Source organism: Rhinoderma darwinii, chromosome 9 (assembly GCF_050947455.1).
Source record: "Rhinoderma darwinii isolate aRhiDar2 chromosome 9, aRhiDar2.hap1, whole genome shotgun sequence".
Classification (NCBI taxonomy): Eukaryota; Metazoa; Chordata; class Amphibia; order Anura; family Rhinodermatidae; genus Rhinoderma; species Rhinoderma darwinii.
The window spans coordinates 5,965,223-5,989,820 of NC_134695.1; the positions used below are offsets into that span (position 1 = coordinate 5,965,223).

At 40.7% G+C, this 24,598-nt stretch overlaps 1 protein-coding gene across 1 annotated transcript in view; it reads right to left on the reverse strand.

The window, feature by feature from the left end:
* The window catches only part of ATG2A (autophagy related 2A), a 112,800-nt gene that overhangs the window by 62,603 nt on the left and 25,599 nt on the right, over nt 1-24,598 (reverse strand). Inside the window, exons 11-24 of the mRNA XM_075837200.1 lie at nt 16,550-16,802; nt 13,700-13,859; nt 11,557-11,640; nt 11,227-11,391; nt 10,624-10,867; nt 10,022-10,124; nt 9,746-9,908; nt 9,461-9,603; nt 9,237-9,379; nt 6,480-6,625; nt 5,914-6,064; nt 5,538-5,731; nt 4,060-4,140; nt 3,248-3,354 (exon numbers count right to left, since the gene is read on the reverse strand). Coding sequence (XP_075693315.1) covers nt 3,248-3,354; nt 4,060-4,140; nt 5,538-5,731; nt 5,914-6,064; nt 6,480-6,625; nt 9,237-9,379; nt 9,461-9,603; nt 9,746-9,908; nt 10,022-10,124; nt 10,624-10,867; nt 11,227-11,391; nt 11,557-11,640; nt 13,700-13,859; nt 16,550-16,802 — 2,137 coding nt within the window. The remainder of the gene's footprint in view (nt 1-3,247; nt 3,355-4,059; nt 4,141-5,537; nt 5,732-5,913; nt 6,065-6,479; nt 6,626-9,236; nt 9,380-9,460; nt 9,604-9,745; nt 9,909-10,021; nt 10,125-10,623; nt 10,868-11,226; nt 11,392-11,556; nt 11,641-13,699; nt 13,860-16,549; nt 16,803-24,598) is intronic.

Consider the following 24,598-nt stretch of genomic DNA (forward strand, 5'->3'; position numbering starts at 1 on the left):
GCATCCACAGAGGGCACTGCGGCAGCATCCACAGAGGGCACTGCGGCAGCATCCACAGAGGGCACTGCGGCACTATCTAAAAAGGGGCTGCCCAATCTTGACATGTGTGCTAACTGAGCCGCCGGACTGCATTTAGCGACACTTAAACTGGAAAGCTGGATTGTTGAAATAAGCACGTGGAGAAATATCTCAAATTTTAAACCTAGCGCTATTATTATAGTAATGTAGTGTTATAGTAATGTAGTATTATTATTCTAGTAATATAGTGTTATAGTAGTTCAAATAACTAATTGATTAACAATAATTTTGTATTGTATCAAATTTGAAAGTAATGTGGCCCGTCAACTTCCCATTTTTTTTCTATATGCGGCCCACTTACCCGGCCGAGTTTGAGACCCCTGCTTTAGAGGGTGTGTGGACCCCGACACTCATCTGCACACGTGGTGGACTGGTCAGAAAGTTAAATGCTTTTGGAGATCGATTATGACACTTGCTAATTCAGTGATGAACACTCACATAGAGCTAACCCCTGAGGTTTGCTTACTAGGGGTGAAACCAGACGGTATTTCTTACCCTACCTTTAAATTGCTTCAACTCCTAATGATGTCAGCTCGTATACATATTGCACAAAATTGGAGAAAGTCGTCACTTTCAATTACAGCAGTAAAAATATCGCATTAATAGAATTTTGGGTTACGAAAAACTTTATATTTTTAGACAAGATACTGTAGCACAATTTGATAAGATATGGTCCCCTTGGCTGTGAACTATGGCAGTCCCAAATCTTTCTTATTATTTAGCAATGTGATGGGTTCTGTGTGTGGTGGAGGAGTGCTCGGGTCCCTATCCTTAGTCTTTGCCTTACCTATTATAAGGAATTTGTAGTTTTGGTCTAGACCAGGGCTGTTTCTATACCCGCCCATGTGACTCACTGAGTTTTCAGACATATGTATTGTTTTTCTTTTTCTTTCCCGCATGCTTCTTACTCCACGGACACCATGTTCATAATGTTTGCTTATGTTTAGTTCACTTAAATAAGGTACCCTGCTGGATATCGTTTATTTGACTTCCTGCGTGAAGTCCTGATTTATTATTTGTAAACTGCCTATTGTATATCCGAATTGTGCTGTAATTCAATAAATTACTTTGAAACCAAACAACGTTATAATATTAATTCGCATATTCTGACAATATCCATGGCACAAGTAACAATAAGCCTTTACATTTGCGTTTTTAATGAACTGTATTGTGGAAGGACGTTGCTTAGGATGTCATTCATACACATACAGGATTATATTTAGGAAATATTTTACCAGTGATTATTCATTGACTGTTAACTAACACATCCAGATGCGGGATGGAAACTTTACCACTTTTCTATAAAAACAAAATAGTTTTATAAAATATAATTTTACAGAATATATTGAAAGGGTTGGACAATCCCTAAATTTAAGGATTTGTTATCATGTGGTAATATGCAATTATTGCTCAGGGTTGTTTTTTTTTTTTGCTGTGGTGCCTTCAGAGTTTTTGCCCGAAAGGGTTTGTGTTTCAGTTCTGAACGTAGCACCTGGTCAGGAACAGTGTTGTGCAGAGAAAATGTTAAAGGATACTTGGACCACTAATTCTTATAACTATGAGGGGGCCGGTGATCAAACCTCTAACCATCATTAAAAAGGACCTGTCCCATAAGTTGAACTGGTTAACTTACCTGAATAGTGCGGTCTCCCTGATTCCAGCGGTTTGTTTGTTTTTTGTCACCCCTCCTGTTCTCGAGATATGGCCCTCTGTTGCGTTTGCTCCCTATAGGCTAATTTTCCGTAGTTAGCCTCTGATGCTGACCAATCAGTGCAGGGAAGCTTGAGGGTAGTTCACGCCCTATAGGCTAACTACAGCATATTAGCATATAGGGAGCCAACACAACAGTGGGCCATATCTCTGAAACAGGGGAAAGGTCCAGGGAAAATAAGAAACAAATACAGCGGTGGAATCAGGGAGATAGAGCTACTCAGGTCAGTAAATCAGGTCAATGTATAGGACCTAGTGACAAGTCCTCTATAAGTGACTGCATATCCTAGCAATATCCCATCACTTACTAGAACAGGAAAACCCCTATTTTATGACTTTATTCTTCATTGTGTTATAAGTGGTAGAGGTTTCAGATTGGTATTTCAGACTTGGTTTCTATATTGATGTGTGATTGCAGGAACACATAAAACATAAAACCAATATAATATGTGCATATGTGAAAGCAATGTATTTAATCTTTAAAATCCAGAGGGTTATTAATCATGGTTATTTTTAAGTTTTTTTATGTACTGGATAGCATTAATGATTATTTTTATAGCAATAAAACACACACACACTAACTACAGATGGCTGAATAACATTTTAAAAAGAATAAACTAACCATAGAACAGAACTGACTGTTTATATATAAAGATATCATCTACATAAAAAGCGGAGTAGCTTTGCAGATGTACCAGAGGTTCATAATGTATTAAAGCCCATTCTCATCTACAGGTACATTCAGTAGGTTGCAGAGCTTAGGTTACCCAGCACTCCCTGCAGCTTCAGAGTTTGCATTGTATAGCAATCTCAGGCAACAAAAACTCTTCCAGAATGCAATGCAAGACAGATCGCTTTAAAAAGAACCGTTCACATTAAACATTCAGTCCAATCTGCGGGCAGCATGTTATAGAGCAGGAAGAGCTGAGCAGATGAACATCTTGTGATACACTTGTAATATATTTTGATCTAAATCCCTGCTATTTCTATGCTGAGGAGTCCAGTGGGTGATCCTATTTAGTGACTGACAGCTATCTCTCAATATACACTCAAACAGAGAAGGCTGTCAATCATTGAGTAGGACGGCCCACTGGACTCCTATATATAGAAAGAGCAGGGATTTAGATAGATAAATGACAAGTTATAGTGAATCTTTTCCCACCAAACTATACATTAAACTTCTCATCTACTCCTGCTCTATTACATGCTGCCCGCAGATTGGGCTGCTTTTTCAACATGATAGGTTCCCTTGAATTATAGTGAGGTGTCCGTCTACAAACTGTTAAATGGCTCCAGAGGCGACCAGCAAAATTGTGAATACAGCTCTGGGTTATAATGCAGGCTGTAACCCAAGATCGGTACAAGGTAAGTAATGGATATGACTAAATTAGTCAGTATTTTATATGTATCCAAAACTGTACAATCGTATTCAATGAAGAACATAGTTTAACTTATATACCTGTAATCCACGGCACAGCTAAAGAGATGCGTGTGCAGTATGGTGATAACAGCTGGGGGACTGTAGCCTAAAATGGGCTCATCATCTACATCTAGAAAATCCATGATCTGAGGACACAGAAAGAAGAAGGTTACAAGAGGGGAAAGAGAGAACGTAAAATAAAACATCTTGGCCTTCAGGTAACACGGTCCTGGTATCTTAACAGGTGAATAGTATGTTACTGAGGAGTATAAAGTATTTCCCCCTACAGCAGGGTCTGATCATCATGCCTTCCAGTGTCTGGGTAGGAACAGCTTTTACATTGTCTCATCTGTGTCTTGGGTGTGTTTTTTTTTTTGCCTTAACTTTATTTACCACAAGGTAATATCACCTATAGACGAGCTGCCATTTTATAGAATACATGCAGTGATGTTGTTCATCACTATTCCACCATTAGTCCAATTCCCTTAGCCCACGGATGTGTCCTGTGTGTTGCTCCAGCACATGTGTCACGTAAACATGCTGCTAACTGAATGCTACAAGCAAGTGTGTGGTGGCCACATGACTGACGCTCCGTTTAGTCCTGTTCACTTAGCTCATGGATTTGTTAAACAGGGCTAGTCTGTGGGCTATACCATTCTACTGTGAAGAGACAGGGGCTACTACACTGGTATAAGAAAGGTATGTGAGCAGAATTTCTAATACATGTATATTAGAAAACTGTATGATTTTCTATTCTATAAATAAATACAGAGATATAGAAATGCACACAAACAATATATGTGGTAATAAACACAAATTTTCTAATTACAAATAATAAATATAAAACTCACTTGACTGTGCCAGCTTTGATTTGGAAGTGCCATGTGGTGACGCAAAGTAGCGCCATCTAGTCTCAGAGCCACCAAGAACTCCTGAAAAAAAAAAATACACATGAACAGAGCAGGTTAGTAAGTAAAATCACCACAGACCCTCTACAATTATTATTTTTTGTATTGTGCCATAAGCGACAAGTTACAGCTGTATTTGGCATATTTACAGCTGCTGTCACAGTCCACATGTTGGGTTTTACTTTGTTTATACAGACAACCTTTCTTTAGAATCCGATCCGCAGAAATAACCAGGACGCCATTTCCCAATTGCGATCAGATGTAAAAAAAAAAAAAAAATGCTGAATATAACAATTCATCTTTATACTTTGTAATTATTCATTAGGCAGAAAATAAGGAGCCATGTTCTATTAACAGCTGCCAAATATTTGTTCATTTTATTTCTTTTTCTCGGTTACAACTGTTTAGAGAGAATTATTCAACTGTTTATAGTTATGTAAAAAAAAACTCACTATGGCAAATGTTTTTAGGCGTTTCCTAAACATAAACGCAATTAATTTGGCTTGGTTTATATCGGTTGTTGCCAGTGGTTACCACCATTTCTGGTAATGGCCACTAACATCCATGGGCTTATATCCCTGTCGATCGTCTGTTATTCTTCTACCGGCACAAGTTTATAGAGAAGTCTCCAGTAATGCGGGCAAACAGATTTATTGTTCCCAATTACTAGACGCCAATATGTGTGACAGAGTAGACTAGCAATAAATAATACAATAGTGGTCAACACTGGAAAGAAATTCACTGGAACTGGAATTAGGAGTGGAAGGGAGCCGAGTGGAAGGGAGCCGAGTGGGAGGGAGCCGAGTGGGAGGGAGCCGAGTGGGAGGGAGCCGAGTGGGAGGGAGCTGAGCGGGAGGTAGTAAGTGGCCTGTGCAAAGACAGGTGCTGCTAATAGAACAGAGCGGGATATGCTAGGGAACTGCGGATCCGAAGACCAGGGCCACACCTAGACTTTTTTTTAATACTTCTGATTGATTAAAGTGACAGCTGCAGTCCAGGAGTGCATGCAACTCAATGTTATCATTTGGACAACAGCTTTAGTTCAATAGTTAAAATCAGACAAAAAGTCTAGGTGTAGCCCTGGCCTAAAGAAGAAAATCAAAAACATGGCAGCAAGAACAAAACATGGCTAATGTAGTAGCTCCAGGGACTTTACACAAACCAGAAGCAACTGAAAGGTAATAATGATTCATAATAGTAAAAAGTAATTGTTCTTTGCGATGGAGGCAATGCTAATGTTTAGTAATAAAGCTCAGACTTGTCAATACAGCAATCTAAGAAAAATACACCTCGATAGCGGAGCAATGAGAATACACACGTCTGAACCTGCTCTTCCACATTCTCATCATGCTTTTTTTATCTCTTTAAACACCGCTTTTGTTGACAATTATAATATTGAATATGTGCAGCATAGGCGATACCTTCACATTCTTCAAAAGGTTTAAATCGATACGGACAGAAAGGGAGAGCATCTTTAGGGTCTTGTCTTTTCGGGCTCCTGACTGCTGTGCAGAGACCCCTTCTTCCGAGATGTATATAGTAGGGTTCAAGTTTTCAGGTGGTACAAAAGTGGGAATTTCTAGGGTGCTGGGTAGTAAATAATCTTCTACAGAAGCTGCAAAGAACAGAAATCAACACATAAGACATACCGGGTAATGTAGAAACAGGAGTATATTTTAGCTGCACACATGGAAGTAAATACAATTCCTTTGTTTATCTCCAAGAGGCAAACTAGTTATGAAAATAGGAGCAGTCACATTGAATTATAAACATGTATTGATATGTCATGGTGTTTACCTTTATGATAAAGTGATACAATGTCAGACTCCATACACAGATAGCTGAGGTCGGCTTTGCCTTTGTACTTTGAGACACTGAAAATCCGACCATTTTCAACATCCAGAACGACTTCACCATGGTGGCTCTCCTGCTTCTTGTTTCCTTCATTCTATAGTAGAAGAAAAGAAGATAAAGAAAAACACACAGAATAATATAGTGTAATAACAGCAGAATCGGTTTATATATAGTGCTAACATATTCAGTAGTGCTGTACACAGATTGTATTCACTGTATATCAGCAAGGGGAAATTAAACGTGTAAAGTGAAAGAATAAGCCTTGTTCACACTAGTGTCACAGCGTCTGTTTATAGTGGAAACGATGACGCTGTGACGGATCCGCCGTCCAACAGATCCAAATGGTTACATTAATAACTTCAATGGGGTCCGTCGAGGTTCCAAACTGTGATAGCAACCTGTGGTATTCTTGCCGTAAAAAAATATGGAAATCCTGACAGAAACCACAATTGCAAGTGTGAACAGAGTCTTAATAAGAAAACTAGGTAAAAAGCAGTGAAAAATGTGACCTTCGCTTCAGTCCAAGCTGTAAGCCGTCCTTTCAAAATGGTGATAGAAGCGGAAAAGAAGCTTTGACCGTCCAATGACCCTTTTCTGAGCCTCGCAATCTCATCTACCGAGTAGAAATGGGAATCTTCATCTTCTGAATCCGAATCTGTGAACAAGAGAAGGATAAAAGCTAATCAGATCTAAAATGAGTTAAAGGGATATTCCCACCTTCGACATTTATGGCATAATTCACTACGTAAATCTTTTAGTAAGCACTTCATTCAGGTTAATTCAGGATAGGTATAGGAGGCCTTTCTTGCTTAAAGCTATTGCATTATTTAAAAGGGTCAAGCACTGAACGGCTGGTGCTTTTTATACCTTTATCTACTCTATTACTCTGTTATATTGTTGTGGGTAATGGTAATTGGTGTGGGGGGAGGTTGAGTATTTTTTTATGTATTTGTTAAGTTATTATATTTGTACTTTGTTTATGTTTTTATGGAGTTTGTGCTGACTATTAATTTCCCTATGGGATCAATAAAGTCTCTATCTAGATTATCCAAGGAATATGCCATAAACGTCTGATAGATGGGGGTCCCACACCGATCTCATGGACCCAGTCCTGCGGCCGATGCACTTAGGCGAAATATGAATGGAGAGGTGTTTGGCTGTTTCTATAACTTTCATATGAATCATTACCTGCCAGGATGCAGCGGCCAATGGCCTCCACACCAGGCATGACAGTGGTCGAGTGACCTCCGTTCTCGAGATAGGTATCAGTCCCAGAACTGGGATCCGCATCTTTGGAGACATTTACGTAATTTCACATAGAATTGCCGTAAGTGTCTAAGGTAGTAATAAAGTCTTTAAGCTGCCTATACACTACCAGAATTTGGACTTCAATACCAATTCGATACTTTGCCAACCGTAATAAAAATAAAAAAAAGTTCTTCCATTTTCTAATGTGAGGCGCGAGGTGTGATGATGAATTTAACCTCCATGTGCCTCACATTAATAGTAATTAACCCCATCATGTTTCTCAGTCACAATGGGTTAATATGTAAGGTACATGATGGGGTTAATTACTATTAATGTGAGGCACATGGAGGTTAAATTCATCATCGCACCTCGTGCCCCACAATAAGTGATAGAAGGCAGTGTTTATTTTATTTTTTTACAGCGCACACATCATAAATGACGCAAAAAAATTGTTGTGCAGGTTATTACGGCCGCACCAATACTGAATGTGTATGTTTTATGTATTGAGAATTATTTTAATGTTTATTGTAAAAAAAGGTGTATGTGTGTTTTGTTTTTTATTTAACATTACTTTATTATTTTACTTTATTTTTTAAACTTTAATGTACTGGCATATATCTGTATACTGATAGTACACAGGCATATATCTATATACTGATAGTAATGTCCTGGTATATATCTATATTACAGTACATTAGCCTAAGTATTCCCTAACAACAGGAAATATGGTAGGACAGCCCTGGGGTCCTTCAATGGACCCTGGGCTGTCTGCCCATATATGGCATGTCCCTCAATCGCGTCACAGGAATTCCCTGTGACGCGATCCAAGGGGCAACCCCCCTTCTCATTTTCCCCTGAATGCTGCAGTCCGTTGTGGTCGTAGCATTCACGGGAATAACAGCGGAGATGAGAGGTTTCTCTGATCTCCGCCAGCGGGGCTGCGGCTGTGTAATACAGTCATTGCCCTGCTCCTGACAGGAACTGCGTGCGCAGTCAGCATGAGGTGATGCGGCCGGTGCTGCACTAATGAGCGGCGGTTCAGGCACTGAGGACAGAACATGGGGGTGTTTTGTAGTGCACCCGCCATGTTCTGTCTTCAGTGCCGCCGCTCATTAGTGCAGCGCTGGCCGCATTGCATCATCCTGGCCACGCGCACCCTTGTCAGGACTCCGGAGCGGGGCAATGGCTGTATTACACAGCCGCAGCCTCGCTCTCATACAGTCATGTGTTACTATACTGAGCTGTGCGGCCGCACAGCTAAGTATCGAAATACATGAAATAACGGTATCGAACCGTTTGGGGATGCAGAGTATCGAAACAGTATCGAAGTTTCAATGCATCGTGCAGCCCTACTATACACATAAGCCAGGCTCCCTTACTACCCAGAAACATGCACTTTTGACATGGCTGTGCATGTACGTTATTTAGACAGACAGAAATATGCAACTGAAAGATCTCTCTGGGAGAAACAAAGAAATGCATAGGTTTGCTTCCATTGATGTGAGATGCTGAGTGACAATTGGGCTCTCCCCAAATACATTACTTTGCTCGTGGGGGATTACATTAAAACTGATTTGCTTTACCAATAAGTATCTAATGTGCAATGGCAGCTTTACAAAAACAGATATGTAGATTTATTTTTGATCATACAGTCAATTTGATGTTTACTCATTATTGGAGTGTAAACATGAAATACATGAAACATATTTTGTGGTTAGAAAATATTTCTCTATGGAAAAGCATTCCACTTGTAGTCAAAATGGTACAAATTGTTCTGCTGTATCATCTCATATGGATATTCCCAGTTGTTAAACACGTTATGACTGCAGAATACACACACAAAGTTTTGATCCATTTTCAGACTTCCATTGATCCAAAATGATCTTATTTTTACTTTTTAGATGGAAGTAACTTCTACAGATTAAACCAAGATTTAGTGGTTTAATCTAAGAAGTATCTTCAAGTGGATGATCACCCTGAATAATTTACTGCATGGTCTAAAGAGAACACAAACTCACCTAATCTGAATGCTGACTTGCACATGCGGAAAGTGTCTGGTTGGTAGCTAGGCGTAGATAGTGTCTCAGAAGGGAACAAAGAGTCAGTCATGGGGGCATCAAACACAGACATAGGTTCCCACATCAACAGATCATTACACAACCTGAGGAAAACGAGGATCACTCATAGTAAAGAATGATCAAGTGATATATTAAACAGGGGGCAATATGATCGAGTATGATACCTGTTGTATAAGTTTTCATACATGTCCTTGCTGGGAAGGAATATATGAGCTCTGGGCAGAGTGACCTCAAGTCTATATTGGGAGGATCCAAGGGTCACTTGCTGGAAATCTGCCATCTCTTCTGGGTCAGCCGGAATAACCATCTGTGAGGACAAAAGGGAAGGTTGGGGAAAACAAGATGAATGGGAGGAAACAAAGATGATAACCAAGTCTGAAATATTGATGAGAATTGCAGGCGTTTAGGCTAGGGCACAAATCTTGAAGCAGAGTCGCTTCGTGGCTGACCTCTTCAGTTTCAAACATTGTCCTCTTTGATGAGAAAGGGGATGGCTCAGGCTGTTTTAATTCACAAGGACTTTCCACAGATGGAAGATCTAGGTCTTCAATTTTGTCCTGGCACAGATCCCATGGGGAGGCTTTGTTTTCAGGAAGGATGGTTACTAAAATACTAAAAAATGTGAAAGGCTTCTTTAAATACTTGCCCATTGTATGATTTATAAAAAAAGAAATACATTTTTTAAATTTGTAATATGTGGGTCATTGTTTGCAAAGTTAACTAACCTGGGGAGGATGAATTTCTTTCCCCCTGGTTTAGCGAGAGGATCTATTCCTTTACTGATCTTCAGACATGGAACATGTAATTTCTTCCCATCAGAGTATACACCTGAATGGATTATAAGACCACCACATATGTTACTTGACAGCTTTACTCACTACCTCTTTGCTATTGTGAACAAGTGGGGGGAGATTTACTAAAAATAATCCAAAAGAAAACTTGGATGAATAACCTTTAGCATTCAGATGCAATGGGCAACTCCCCCCCCCCCTTATTTTTCTACTAGTAATGATAGAAAGTCTCCAAAATGGTAACATTTAAGTCTACGTTCACACAGCATATTTTTCCCTCTGAAAAATCAGACGCAGATTTGGAAGACAGTCTGTGGCAGAAATCCGAGGTAGAACCTCAAATGGCTACCCACGCCAGAATTTGTGTTAAGTAGTCACGTCATTTTTTTTTTTTTTTTCGCAATGCAGATTTTAAGTCCACACCGTGCAAACAACAAAGCAGATTTCCAATTGAAAATAATGGGATGCAAATTTTGGCGCTGAATCCGTGTGAAATTTTGGCGTGTGAACATGTCCTAACAAACATTTAATCTTACCATGTAGGTCTCCAAATGTGATTTCTATCTTGCTGGGTTCTTCTGAACCAGTTTTTCTTTGAGTACTGATCTCCATATCTGCCACCTCCATTTCTAGACATTCCTTCCTTACAGCCTTATCTGCCCAAGACCGGCGCTCTGCAGAAGGCCTCAAGTCTGGTACTGGGAACTGGAGATGTATGTGGGCTTTGGAAGCCAATACGTGGATCTCGGTGTCCTCTTCAGGAGCAGGAGTCACGTCACTCTGGCAGTGAAAAAACAATGTTGTGGTTTAAGCAAAGCTAAATTTGGCACAGGGCTTTATAGTCATATGTCTTTGTCAATAGTTTGTTTGAAAGGCATGGAGAACAAATGACACGGAAACATAGATATTCACTGTTCTCACTAGCAAACCATTAATCCAAACAAAGTTAGACATTGTTTTACAGAACAGCCAGAAAGCAAAAAGAGATTTATTTAGACTGGCTGTTAAAACTATAGCTAAACAGAAACAGCATAAATTATTAAAAGGAAACCCAGGGTAGCTAACTGCACAAGATTGCTAACACATAATCTAGAAATAATCCTGAACCAGTTCTGCTTTTTCATTTATTTATTTTTTACCAAGTGCAAGTCAAAGTGTCCAGGGGTGCTTGCTTTTTCTGTAGCTCCATCCTGGTATAGGGACCCCAGCCGGTCAACGAGACCCAGGTCAAACTCAGACTTAAAGTCCTCCAACTCCACTCTGATTTCAGCACTCATTTTCACCGCTTGCTTCTTACGGCTACTCTGAGAGGGAAAGGACAGGAAGCAAAGGAGAGAAAAGCAAGTGGTGAGAAAACGTTTTGGCAGAAGAACAAAAGAAGAGTTTGTAAAGATTTTATCACGTGACCAAAAGTTGCAGTGGAGCCGTAGCCTTAAAGACTATAAGCAGTTATATGACATGACACTCACTCTGGATGGCGTCCTGTGAATCCGCTTGTAATGTATTTGGGCACATGGACGAGATGAGGATGCTGGACTATGAAAAATCATGAGCTAAGTTTAGAGAAAAAAAAAAAGATAAAAAAAAATAATTATTAAAATACAGGACAGGATTTACTACATACAACGACTTACTCTTCAGTTTGGGTTAAAGAGACTCTGTCACCACATTATAAGTGCCCTATCTCATACATAAGGAGATCGGCGCTGTAATGTAGGTGACAGATCGTTTTTTTTTAAATAAAAAGCATTACTATTTTCACCACTTTATTAGCGATTTTAGATTTATGCTAATGAGTTGCTTAATGCCTAAGTGGGCGTGTTTTTACTTTAGACCAAGTGGGCGATGTACAGAGGAGTGTATGACGCTGACCAATCAGCGTCATGCACTCCTCTCCATTCATTTACTCAGCGCATAGGGATCCTTTTAGATCGCTATGTGCTGTCTTATACGAACACATTAACGATACTGAAGTGTTTAGACAGTGAATAGACATTCCACGGGATGTCTATTCACAATCCCTGGACTTCGTTACTCTTTCTGTGGTAGTTACAGCAGAGGAAGCGTAATCTCGCGAGATCTCGCTGTAAATGACAGGTTACAACGAGATCACGCTTGCTCTGCTGTAACTACCATAGAAACAGTAACGAAGTGCAGAGATTGTGAATAGACATCCTGTGGAATGTCTATTCACTGTCTAAACACTTCAGTATTGTTAATGTGTTAGTATAAGACAGCACATAAGGATCTAGCAGGATCCCTATGCGCTGTCTAAATGAATGGAGAGGAGTGCATGACACTGATTGGTCAGCGTCATACACTCCTCTGTACATCGCCCACTTGGTCTAAAGTAAAAATACGCCCACTTGGGCATTAAGCAACTCATTAGCATAAATCTAAAATAGATAATAAAGTGGTGATAACAGATCGTTTTTTAAATAAAAAGCATTACTGTCACCTACATTATAGCGCCGATCTCCTTATGTAGGAGATAGGGCACTTATAATGTGGTGACAGAGCATCTTTAACACTCAGGAGATCTGTAAAAAAATATGTTATGGGTTCTTTATCAGTGTGAGAAAATCAGTGAACAATAAACACTTACTATGCACCTTAATGCAAAGGTCTTATTAATACAACTTCCTATTCACAATAAATGCCTCTGATGGTGCTGGAGGGTCTGGGTAAATCAGCCCTGGAAAATGTAATCTCCCGGAGACTGCTCTTCCCTTTTACTAGTGGGAGCAAGCCGGGTAATGGAGGTATATAAGAGAATTACTGATAATGCGCTAATAAACAAGCAACCGATTATTTAAAAAAAATGTGTGCAGAAAAACACATGGTAACAGTCATCAGTATCAAAGCCAAAATACATCATGTTCCTGTACAATGGAAGCACAAAAAGTCCGTGCACTTGTACAGAGATTTAGGGCGCAGAGCTCAGGGCTACATACGGATTTTGCTGCAGATTTCACACTTTGCATTGCAAAGTGAAATCCACAGCAAATCCCCAACATAATAGGCAAAACCCCATAATGTTCCACACCTCATTAACATGTATTGTACTGTACTCTGTTGTCGATTTTTGGTGCAAAATCCCCCATGTCTGCACATCTCGATGCTTAACAAAACAGCCTAACAGTGAGAGAGCCCCAGGTTCATTTCAAACCAAAGAAAGAAACGTACGTCCCATAAATGTATAGGAACTCCGCAGCCTCAGTGTACCGAGAGGCCAATTCACTTTCTATCAAATTGGTTCTTGTGCAAAAGTTTAATGTACGACTAAAAACTATACTGGAACAAGCTAGAAGTGAATCAAGTTTTCTTACTTCCCCTTTACTGGTAACATATAAGTGTGCTCTTAGACAATCAAATGCCTCCTCCCTGCTGCTTTCTTCTTCCCATCATGTTGTTTATTAAAACACTAAGTGAGATTCTGCAGCTGCATCCCCCTCCTCCATATCTTCTATTCAGTTTTACTCTACACTGACTTTTTCGGGACTGAGGAAGTTTCTGAACATTTTATTTCCATCCACCTTACACTCACCTTGTGGTAAAAACTTGGCAGTTATTGTCCCTTCAAAGTAGCTTTTACACATATATTATACATACCTCTGTGTATTCTGGGACTTTATTCTTGTTGGACGGGTGTCCTCCTTGCCAGAGACATTCCAAAATCTCCAGCATTCCACAACGGAGGTCAATACTGCTTTGCTGTGCTCCCTTACCCGATCTCTGCTCACCAACCACCTGAACCGCAAGGGCTGTGATCCTGCAATAGATGAATGACTTATACCGTAAAAAATAAACAGGCAAAAATAAATTTACCAAAACAATCGCATCATCATGTGGGAAGACACAAAACGATCCCAAAAACTTGATCAAGCCTCAGATCATAACATTAAGTAAAATTCAACATTAAAATTCTATGTAATTTACCATCATGAAAGACTTTTTTTCTTTTTACGTTACTCAGCTGAATTAGTTTTATTTCTATTTTAGATCCTGCTTGTTCTCTGTATTAAAGAGCCTCTGTCACCACATCATAAGTGCCCTATCTCCTATATAAGGAGATCGGCGCTGTAATGTAGGTGACAGTAATGCTTTTTATTTAGAAAAACTATCAATTTTAAACCACTTTATGAGCGATTTCTAGCTTTACTCTAATGAGTTTCTTAATGCCCAAGTGGGCGTGTTTTTACTTTAGACCAAGTGGGCGTTGTACAGAGGAGTGTATGTTGCTGACCAATCAGCGTCATACACTTCTCTCCATTCATTTACACTGCACTAGCGATATAGTTATATCACTATGTGCAGCCACATAACACACACACTAACATTACTGTAGTGTCCTGATAATGAATATACATTACCTCCAGCCAGGACGGGATGTGTATTCAGAATCCTGACACGTCTGTAGCGTCTCTGTGAGATTTACAGCAAGACAAACGTAATCTCGCGAGATTACGATGTAACCGGTCATTTCAAACGAGATTACGTTTGCCTTGCTGGAAATCTCACAGAAAAGATTAAGAAGTGTCAGGATTCTGAATACACATGACGTCCAGGCTGGAGGTCATGTATATTCATTATCAGGACACTTGATTAACGTTAATGTCTGTGTATGTGGCTGCACATCGTATTCTAGTAAGAACGCGATGCTGCTGTGTAAATGAATGGAGAGAAGTGTACGACGCTGACTGGTCACTGATTGGTCAGCGTCATACGCTCCTCTGTACAACGCCCACTTGGTCTAAAGTAAAAACACGCCCACTTGGGCATTAAGAAACTCATTAGCATAAAGCTAAAAATCGCTCATAAAGTGGTTTAAAATAGATTGTTTTTTTAAATAAAAAGCATTACTGTCACCTACATTATAGCGCCGATCTCCTTATATAGGAGATAGGGCACTTATAATGTGGTGACAGAGCCTCTAGTAACATAGAAAACAAATACATATACAGGCATATGGACTTAATTTAAATGGGGTTCTCCAATTTGTACTAATAAGGCTAAACTAACAGAACATGTGCTCATAATGTCAGAATAGAACTGGTTAAGATTCGCCCTTTACCACTGATCTAGGGAGGACTTGGGGACGGAGTTGTTTCATACTTTTCCAAAAGGATGCACTATGGATGTGAAATGGATACAGATATTACATAAAGCAGCAATCTGGATGAGACAAGATCTAAATAATCCCTCATCCACACCAGGGTTATATTAGATCTACTGAACTTACATCTAATATTTACTAAGATAGAACACTAAACAAGGCGTCATGCTTGAAAAAAAACAAAAAACACTTGGGCGCGCTTGGCTCCTAAGTCAAAAAATTAAGCAGCCAAATTTTATATTTTCTTGCCAAATTAATCAATAATTTTTGAATGTAAAATAAAAAAATGATTTATACTAGACTATGGACTGACGGACGGCAGGATCTACCATAGACTGTGGACTGACCAGTGGGAGCATGTACACTAGACTGTAAAATAACCGGCATCAGTGTTTACAATAGACTGTGGACTGATCGGTGGCAGCGTTTAGGGCTTGTCTACACAGAATTGCTGCGTTATTTCCGTCCGGAATTATGGACGGAAAAGACGCAGCAGAATACAGTAGAAGCAAAGTGGATGAGATTGAACAAATCTCATCCACACGCTGCGTAAATACGGAGCGGAAAAAACGCTCAGAAATGGACCTGCGGTGCAGAATTTTATTCCACAGCATGTCAATTGTATTAACAGCCGAAGGTGCAGAGGTGCGGATCCCCACTGATCAAAACTTCTGACATATCAAACATCTCTGAATGTGAAGTTACTCTTTAATACAACCTCCTACGGACACTAGGCTAAAACGGATTCAGATAGAGCCGTTGGGAAGGATATGATCTGCCTGGCGGAGCCAAGACTTTTCCTATCGATTGTCAGCCTCCCAGCGGCAAGAGCCTATACCCATGGTGCTATATCCCTAATGATATTAGAAAATAAATGTGTTTATTTTTTAAATACTGAATCAATTTTTTTTATTTTTAAAAGACACACCTGGGACAGCTGTAATTTTGGAGGCGCACATCTCATTCCTGAATTGCTTGTCTATACAGTGAAAAATAATGTGTGTGTTTTACGGCAGCTGCAATCCTGCTCCTTCCCCAGATATCAGGTAGTGGCAGGAAAGATGAATAGAGTGCCTTATCTGTGTGAAGTGCTGCTATCTTGCTTTACCTAGACCTCCAACAGTACAATACAGCGGTCATTAAATTATCCATCCTCTGCTGATGCTGTCCTAGTCTATACAGCAAAGCTGATAAGTGAGCTGCAGAAAACAGGAAATGTGAGCATATTGTGTGCTGCAGTGGCTAGTGTAGAAACTGGAATATTTCAGGATTTTCAGGCAATATTCTGTGCCTTCCATATAATCAGGTAAACAAAAATGACATGTAATGTTCTCCATGTCTCTTACCGGACATTGCTCAGCTGGCACGCCCTTTGAAAATGCTCACGTAGGTGGCCAAAGTCCCGCCCACTGAAGGCCGCATCTTTAAAATACACTAACTCCTTGAAAAAGTGATTTGCTGCTTCTCTACAGGAAGGATCTTCTGGATTGGTGGCGTCGGCAGGAATATGCGGTACTGTGACAGTAAGACCACCCACTGTCAGTTTCAGCAGCATCTCAGGTTTGAGAGGTTCCAGAGGGGATGAGGAAGACGGTTTGCCTGCCAAAATAATAGACAGTATATGCAACACATAAAAAAGGAGAACTGTGTGTTATTCAGAATCTGTCTGCATGTTAAATTAATAATAAAGTGATAGCATCTCTGCAACCGATGGTAAAACTAAAAGTGACAACCAATGTGGATGCGTTTCCTGTTGTCATTTTTGCAAGAATGGCCGCATCAACTGAATAGAGAAAACTACAATATCTCTGTAAGCCAATACATAATAATTACCAAACTATAACTGCTGCTCTAACTTCTGATTTAGGCCCCATGCACACGACCGTAAAAAACCTGCGTTTTTGCGGACCGCAATTGCGGTCCACAAAGACGGACCCATTCACTTTCATTGAACGCGGACATCTTTCCGTAGCACTACGGAAGGGTGTCAGTGCCGTGGAAATGTTCCGGGAATTATGGAACATGTCCGTTCTTTTGCATTTTGCGGGCCGTGCTCCCATACTTTGTATGGAAGCACGGCCCGAAAATGCGGCTGTCAGTCAGCGGCCGGCCGTGCCCGCAATCGCGGGCCGTGATTGCGGGCACGGTTGTGTGCATGGGGCCTTACTAATAGATCTAAATTGTTTTTGTTTTGGATTTTATGTTTTTCCATCGTCTCATTTAAAGAGCTATACACTTTTTATTTTTGCTTCGACATAGCTGTATAAGGTCTTGTTTTTTTGCGGGACAAGTTGTACTTTTTAACAGCACCATTTTGGGGTACATAGAATTTATTGATAAACGATACCAAATTTGTTTAGTTTTTGTATGTTCTACTACTTTTACACAGTGAAAACACTATTTTTTCAAAATTATTTGTTTTTGTGTCTCCATATTTGAAGAGCCATAACGTTTTAATTTTTTCGCCGATGTAATTGTAGGAAGGCTTTTTTTTAGCGGGGCGACTTGTAGTTTTATCGGTACCATTTTGGAGTAGATGCGACTTTTTGATCACTTTTTATCACATTTTTTTAAGGCTGGATTCAAAGCAAACAGCAATTTTTGTATGTTTTTTTATTTTATTTTTTACGAGGTTCACCGTGCGGGTTAAATGATGTAATAAGTTTATAGTCGGGGTCGTTACGGACGCGGCAATACCAAATATGTGTAACTTTTTTACTTTATTTTGTTTGTTAATAATAAAGCAGTTTGTAAGGGGGAAAAAGTGCGTTTTTCATTTTTTTTTCACTTTTTATTAAACTTCACTATGCGATAATCCGATCGCATTTATTATGTATTATGCCTGTCCGTGTAAAACGGACAGGCATCTGCTAGGTCATGCCTGCGGCATGATCTAGCAGGCATTCGCTACAGGCAGACCTGGGGGCCTTTATTAGGCCCCCGGCTGCCATCGGAGACACAGACACTCAGCGATCTTATCGCCGGGTTTCAGTGAGATGAGAGGGAGCTCCCTCCCTCTCTCCAAAACCACTCAGATGCGGTGCACGCTATTGAGCACCGCATCTGAGGGGTTAAACGGGTGAGATCGATACTAATATCGATCTCACCTTGGTCGAGCAGGGACGCCCCCAGCCCTCAGCTGCCTCTGGTAGCGGAGAGCAAAGAGATTTGACAGCTCCCTGCTCTGTTGACTTATTCCGATGCCGCAACGTAAAAAGTCTATGGCATCGGAATAAGGCCCGTTAGTGACCGATGTAGAAACACTATGGGCCGGTCACTAACGGGTTGAGTATTGGCAACTGAATCCTACTAGAAAATGGCAGAGTATCGGTTACAGTATCCAGATAAATTTGTGTTTTTTTGCTTCAGATATCCCACAAATCATGATCTAACCAAACGGCTACATTTTTCTTTCAAATATCTTTTAATTTTTATTTTAAACACAATATTGTAAATACAAGTAACTGTAACAAATCATTTAGGAACACTCAAATGGCTACATTTTTATGTCCCTATGTATATTTTTCCTTAGCCTTGTGGTAGTTCAGGACAGTTGTATGCACCTTACAATATACGCCACAACCATCTGCCTAATATTGTATAGGTCCCCCTCTTGCCACCAAAACAATTCTGACTTGTCAAGACATGGGCTTCACAAGACCTCTGGAGGTCTCCTGTAGTATCTGGCACCAAGACGTTGGCAGCAGTTCCTTTTTGCCATGAATCAGATTTGTTTTTCCAGAACATCCCACAGTTGCTCATTCAAATTGAGATCTGGGGAATTTGGAGGCCAAGTAAAGACCTTCAATTCTATGTCATGTTCCTCAACCCTTCCTGAACAATTTTTGCAGTGTGGCAGGACACATTATCCTGCTGAAAGAGGCCACTGCCAATAGGGAATACCATTGTTTAAGTAGGTGGTAGGAGTAAAGTAAGATGCACATAAAGGCCAGGTTTTCTCAGCAGAACTTTGGCCAGAGCATCATTATAGCCTCTATCTTCTTTCATTTCTCCTATAGTGCCCCCGGGTGCCCTCTATTCCCTAGATAATGGACACAAACGCCACAGCAGTCCACATGATATAAAAGAAAACATGAATTATCAGACTAGGCCACCTTCTTCCACTGCTCCATGGTCCAGTTCTGATGCTTACGTGCCTATTGTAGGTGCTTTTGGCAATGGACAGGGGTTTAAATGGGGCACTCTGACCGTTCTGCGGCTATGAAGCCACAAACACAGCAAGCTGCGGGGCACTGTGTACGGACACCTTTCCATTATAGCTTGCATTAAGTTTCTCAGAAATTTGTGCTACGGTAGCTCTTCTGTGGGATCAGACCAGACGGGCTAGCCTTTGCTTGGACTACGTTTTGTAGGTACTAACTACTGTATATCAGGAACAGCCCCAATAGACCTGCCGTTTTAGAGATGGTCTGACCAAGTCGCCTTTTCATCACAATTTGGCCCTTGTTAAAGTCGCTCAGATCCTTACACTTGCCCATTTTTCCTGCTTCCAACACATCAACTTGAAGAACCGACTGTACACTTGCTGCCCAATATATCCCACCTCCTTAGAGGAGTCATTGAAATGAGATAATAAATGTTATTCACTTCACCTGCCAGTGGTTTTAATGTTATGGCTGAAAGGTGTATAATAAAACAGAAGATTCTGAACTATTTTTTCTATTTCAATGGGGAAAACCGCAAAAATAAATAAAGGATTATGTTCTATTCTTCCCGCAACATGCTCATTTTGCTTAGAGCAGCCCAGGAAATATCCCAACTGAAAACACCAGCCCTAACATGTGCGATAAGTATGCAACCACAGATATGGGTATTTTACTATTATGTTGTCGCAGTTGAATTCCTGAAATTATTAATGATTTCTCTCAACTTTATAGGACATCCTAATTTGAAACATTTTTTGACTGTATCACAGTGACACCAAGAGGCAAATTATGGTGAGGCATTAGATCAGTGCATTTAGCACGTGCATGGTTTGCAAATAAGTCAATACATTTTAACCATGTTATGAGTATTTGTGTCCGATTCTCCTGCCAGTTTTTGAGCAACATTCACGGCAGGTCAGTGAACAGCAATTGCATCTGGCTGAGGTAAAAGATGAAAGTTTTTAATTCCTTTAAGGGCATGTTCACACAGCGCTAAAAAAGAACGACGTGTAAACGGGTCAAATACACTAGGGTTATTGTAAAGCGCTTTTTAACCCCTTCCCGCACCTTGGCGTAAACGCACGTCCAAGTGAGCAGTAACTTCGCGCACCTGGGCGTGCAGTTAAGTCCGCGATTTAACAGTTAACCGCCGCGCAGCGCTACACCGCAGCGGCGGTTAACTGTGCAGGGTGTCTGCCCTGCTCTCCGTGTTGCCGATCAGTGGCCCATCGCCGCTGATTTCGGTAATTGAACGCCTTAGATGCGGCAGTCGACTGCGATCGCCGCATTTAAGAGGTTTAGAGCAGATCGGCAGCCCCCACATGCATTTGCGGGGGCTGGTGATCCTGGTCACGGCACCCGGAGGCCAGACAATGGCCTCCTGGCTGCCATGTATGGAAGCTTATGAGGACCAGCCAGAGTCTGGTCCTCATAGGCTTCCTGTCAAAGTGACTGTCATGTCACAATGAGCGTTAGAACACACTACACTACGTAGGTAGTGTAATGTATTCCAGCAGCGATCGGAGATGCAAGTCTAAATGTCCCCTAGTGGGACAAGTGAAAAAAGTAAAAAAATAAATAAAAAGGTTTTAAAAAAAAAGTGTAAAAATAAAAAAGTTACATAAACAAAAAATGTACAATTGTTCTGCCTGTGTAAACGTTTAAAATACGTTTTTATTAACAAAATGTATTATTAAAAATGGTAGGGCACTAAATGCCAAAAGATCCAGGTACAGGCGTTGGCAACCAGATCAGAGATGCACAGTGAAGCCTGCGTGATATAGACAGTCAGCGTGCACCTATTCAAAAGTGCCTGAAATGTCAGATGCTATTTATCACGTTGCCGAACTCCATGTGTGCAAATATTGGTTAGTCTGATTGCCACAGATTCACAGACACACTTCCCAACGCGTTTCTGCACCAGATAGGGGAGCGTCCTCAGGGGTATGAGTTGCCTGATAATAATTGTGTTAATGAAATGCCGGTCAGCACGTATTCCGCTGTTCATTTATTATAACGGCGCGCACGAGACACTGATAACGGTCTAGCGCGCGCCGGGGAAACCCTGAAGACTTATACAACCCAGGCCCCACCTCCCATGCATTGCGTAATAGGAGCAGACCCAATGGGATAGTACCACGTCTAGACTGACGCCCACCCAGACGGACGGCTCCCTAGTAACCACGCAGCCAATGGGATCGATGCATAAAGCATCCCTAGTTACAAGGGGGAGCTAAAGACGGCCGGACATACAAAGCTGATACAGCACCGAAACGGACGCTGTGCAAATCAAAGTGAACTTAGGGAGTGAGAGTATATATATGACCAAACCGTAAATAAAGAGTACAACGCCAATGACCCGTTGTAAAAAACGCAGTACATCGGAAGTACGAGGATAGAGCGGAGAATAATACCACAGTGAGGCAATGAGCCACTTAGGGCCATTCCTGAATATAACCAGGTATAAAATGAAGCAAAGTGAGAAGAGGCACCATAGAGTAGACTGGATAGCATGGAACATTAGAGGAAGGGAAGGTAGGATATAGACTCGTTGAGGCCCAGTGGTTTGATGGTTTGCATCCTGAAAATCCACTGGGCCTCCTTCTGCAGAATACGCCATTCCCAATCCCCTCCCCTCCCTGGCGATTTAACGTGTTCCATCCCTTGGAATTTAATAACGGAGGAATCCCCCAGATGACAATCCCACACATGCCTAGAAACGGTGGTATCAGTTCTATTGTTAATGTCACATATATGGTTGCGAATTCTGCGTCTAAACTCTCTTCTCGTTTTACCAACATATTGAATCCCGCACTTGCAAGTGATCAGGTACACCACCCACTTGGTGATGCAGTTGATAAATGACCTATTATGAAACAAATCTCCTGTGACATTACTCTTTAAGGTTTTACTTTTCAGAACGGAACTACACGCTTTACATCTCCCACACTGGTGCGAGCCAGTAATGTTGGTAGATAACCATGTGGTGGCACCACCAACTTCCAAGTGACTGTGCACCAGTCGATCCTTAAGATTACGGCCTCTACGAAAGGTGATTTGGGGCCAGTCCCCAACCAAATTGCCTACATCAGGGTCTGCTTTGAGGATATCCCAATATGAGGTAAGTATTTTTCTAACCTCATGATGTGCAGCATCATAGGTACCTATTATTCTCATGGCGTTGTCCTCCTCTAGACGTGTCCTCGGATTGAGTAAGGACTCCCTATCTGCTGCCATGGCATGCTGGTACGCGGATTTTAAAACACCACTTGGGTATCCCCTATGTTCAAACCTCTTTCTCAAATTATTGGCCGACGTTTTAAAGTCGGACACCGTAGTGCAATTTCGCCTGGCTCTAATATACTGGCCCTTTGGTATGCCCATTTTCAGAGGTCTGGGATGCCAACCATATATGTGACATTAACAATAGAACGGATACCACCGTTTCTAGGCATGTGTGGGATTGTCATCTGGGGGATTCCTCCGTTATTAAATTCCAAGGGATGGAACACGTTAAATCGCCAGGGAGGGGAGGGGATTGGGAATGGCGTATTCTGCAGGAGGCAGCCCAGTGGATTTTCAGGATGCAAACCATCAAACCACTGGGCCTCAACGAGTCTATATCCTACCTTCCCTTCCTCTAATGTTCCATGCTATCCAGTCTACTCTATGGTGCCTCTTCTCACTTTGCTTCATTTTATACCTGGTTATGTTCAGGAATGGCCCTAAGTGGCTCATTGCCTCACTGTGGTATTATTCTCCGCTGAGGACGCTCCCCTATGTGGTGCAGAAACGCGTTGGGAAGTGTGTCTGTGAATCTGTGGCAATCAGACTAACCTAATATTTGCCAGCAAATGGAGTTCGGCAACGTGATAAATAGCATCTGATATTTCAGGCACTTTTGAATAGGTGCACGCTGACTGTCTATATCACGCAGGCTTCACTGTGCATCTTTGATCTGGTTGCCAACGCCTGTACCTGGATCTTTTGGCACTCAGTGCCCTACCATTTTTAATAATACATTTTGTTAATAAAAACGTATTTTAAACGTTTACACAGGCAGAACAATTGTACATTAGAAATGTAAACGTATACCTTCACACTGCTAATCTGGAATATAAACAAAAAATGCTTTTTTTTCCCTATAATAAGTCGCTTATTATAGGAAAAAAATTAACACGTTAAAAAAAGTACACATATTTTGGTATCACCACGTTCGTAACGACCCAAACTATTATATTATTTTTCCCACACGGTGAAGACCGATAAAAAAAAAATAAAGTAAAAAAACAATGCTAGAATCACTATTTTTCGGTCACCACTCCTCCCAAAATATACAATAAAAAGGTGATCAAAAAGTCGCATGTACGCCAAAATAGTACCAATAAAAACTACAAATCCGTCCCGCAAAAAACAAGCCCGTACACAGATTTTTTTTTACTGAAAAATAAAAAAAGTTATGGCTCTCAGAATATGACACAAAAAAAAATATATTTTTTATAAGTAAGTTATTATATAGTGCAAACGTTGCAAAATATTAAAAAACTATATACATATGGTATTGCCGTAATCGTATTGACCCGCAGAATAAAGTAAAACGGTAATCTATAGCCCAGGGTGAACGCCGTAAATAAAAAAAATAATAAAAAACATTGTCACATTTGCTGGTTTTTGGTCACCTTGCTGGCCAAAAAAATGGAACAAAAAGTCATCCAAAAAAAAAAAAATCGCATGTACCACAAAATGGCACCAATGAAATCTACAGATTGTCCCGGAACAAATAAGCCCTCACGCAGCTCCGGTGAAGAAAAAAATAAAGAAGTTCTGGCTCTCAGAATATGACGATGCAAAATGTGCCAAAAACTGATAAGTTCGGGCGCCATTTATCAGTGTGACACCGGCCACATATCTATGAATTATTTATTTACCACATTATTATACCCTCTTATTATTCCCTGATGTTCTCCGCACAGATTACATATCCCCCACATTATAAACTGAAACACCAGCAAAACGCCAAACAGAACTACTACCAAGCAAAATCTGCGCTCCAAATGCCACTCCCTCCCTTCTAACCCATGCAGCGTACCCAAACAGCAGCTTACCTCCACAGATATGGCATCGCCATACCCGGGAGAACCCGGTTAATATTTTATGAGTTATTTGTCTTCAGTAGCACAAACTGGGCATAACATATAGTGAACTAAAATGGCATATCAGTGGAAAATT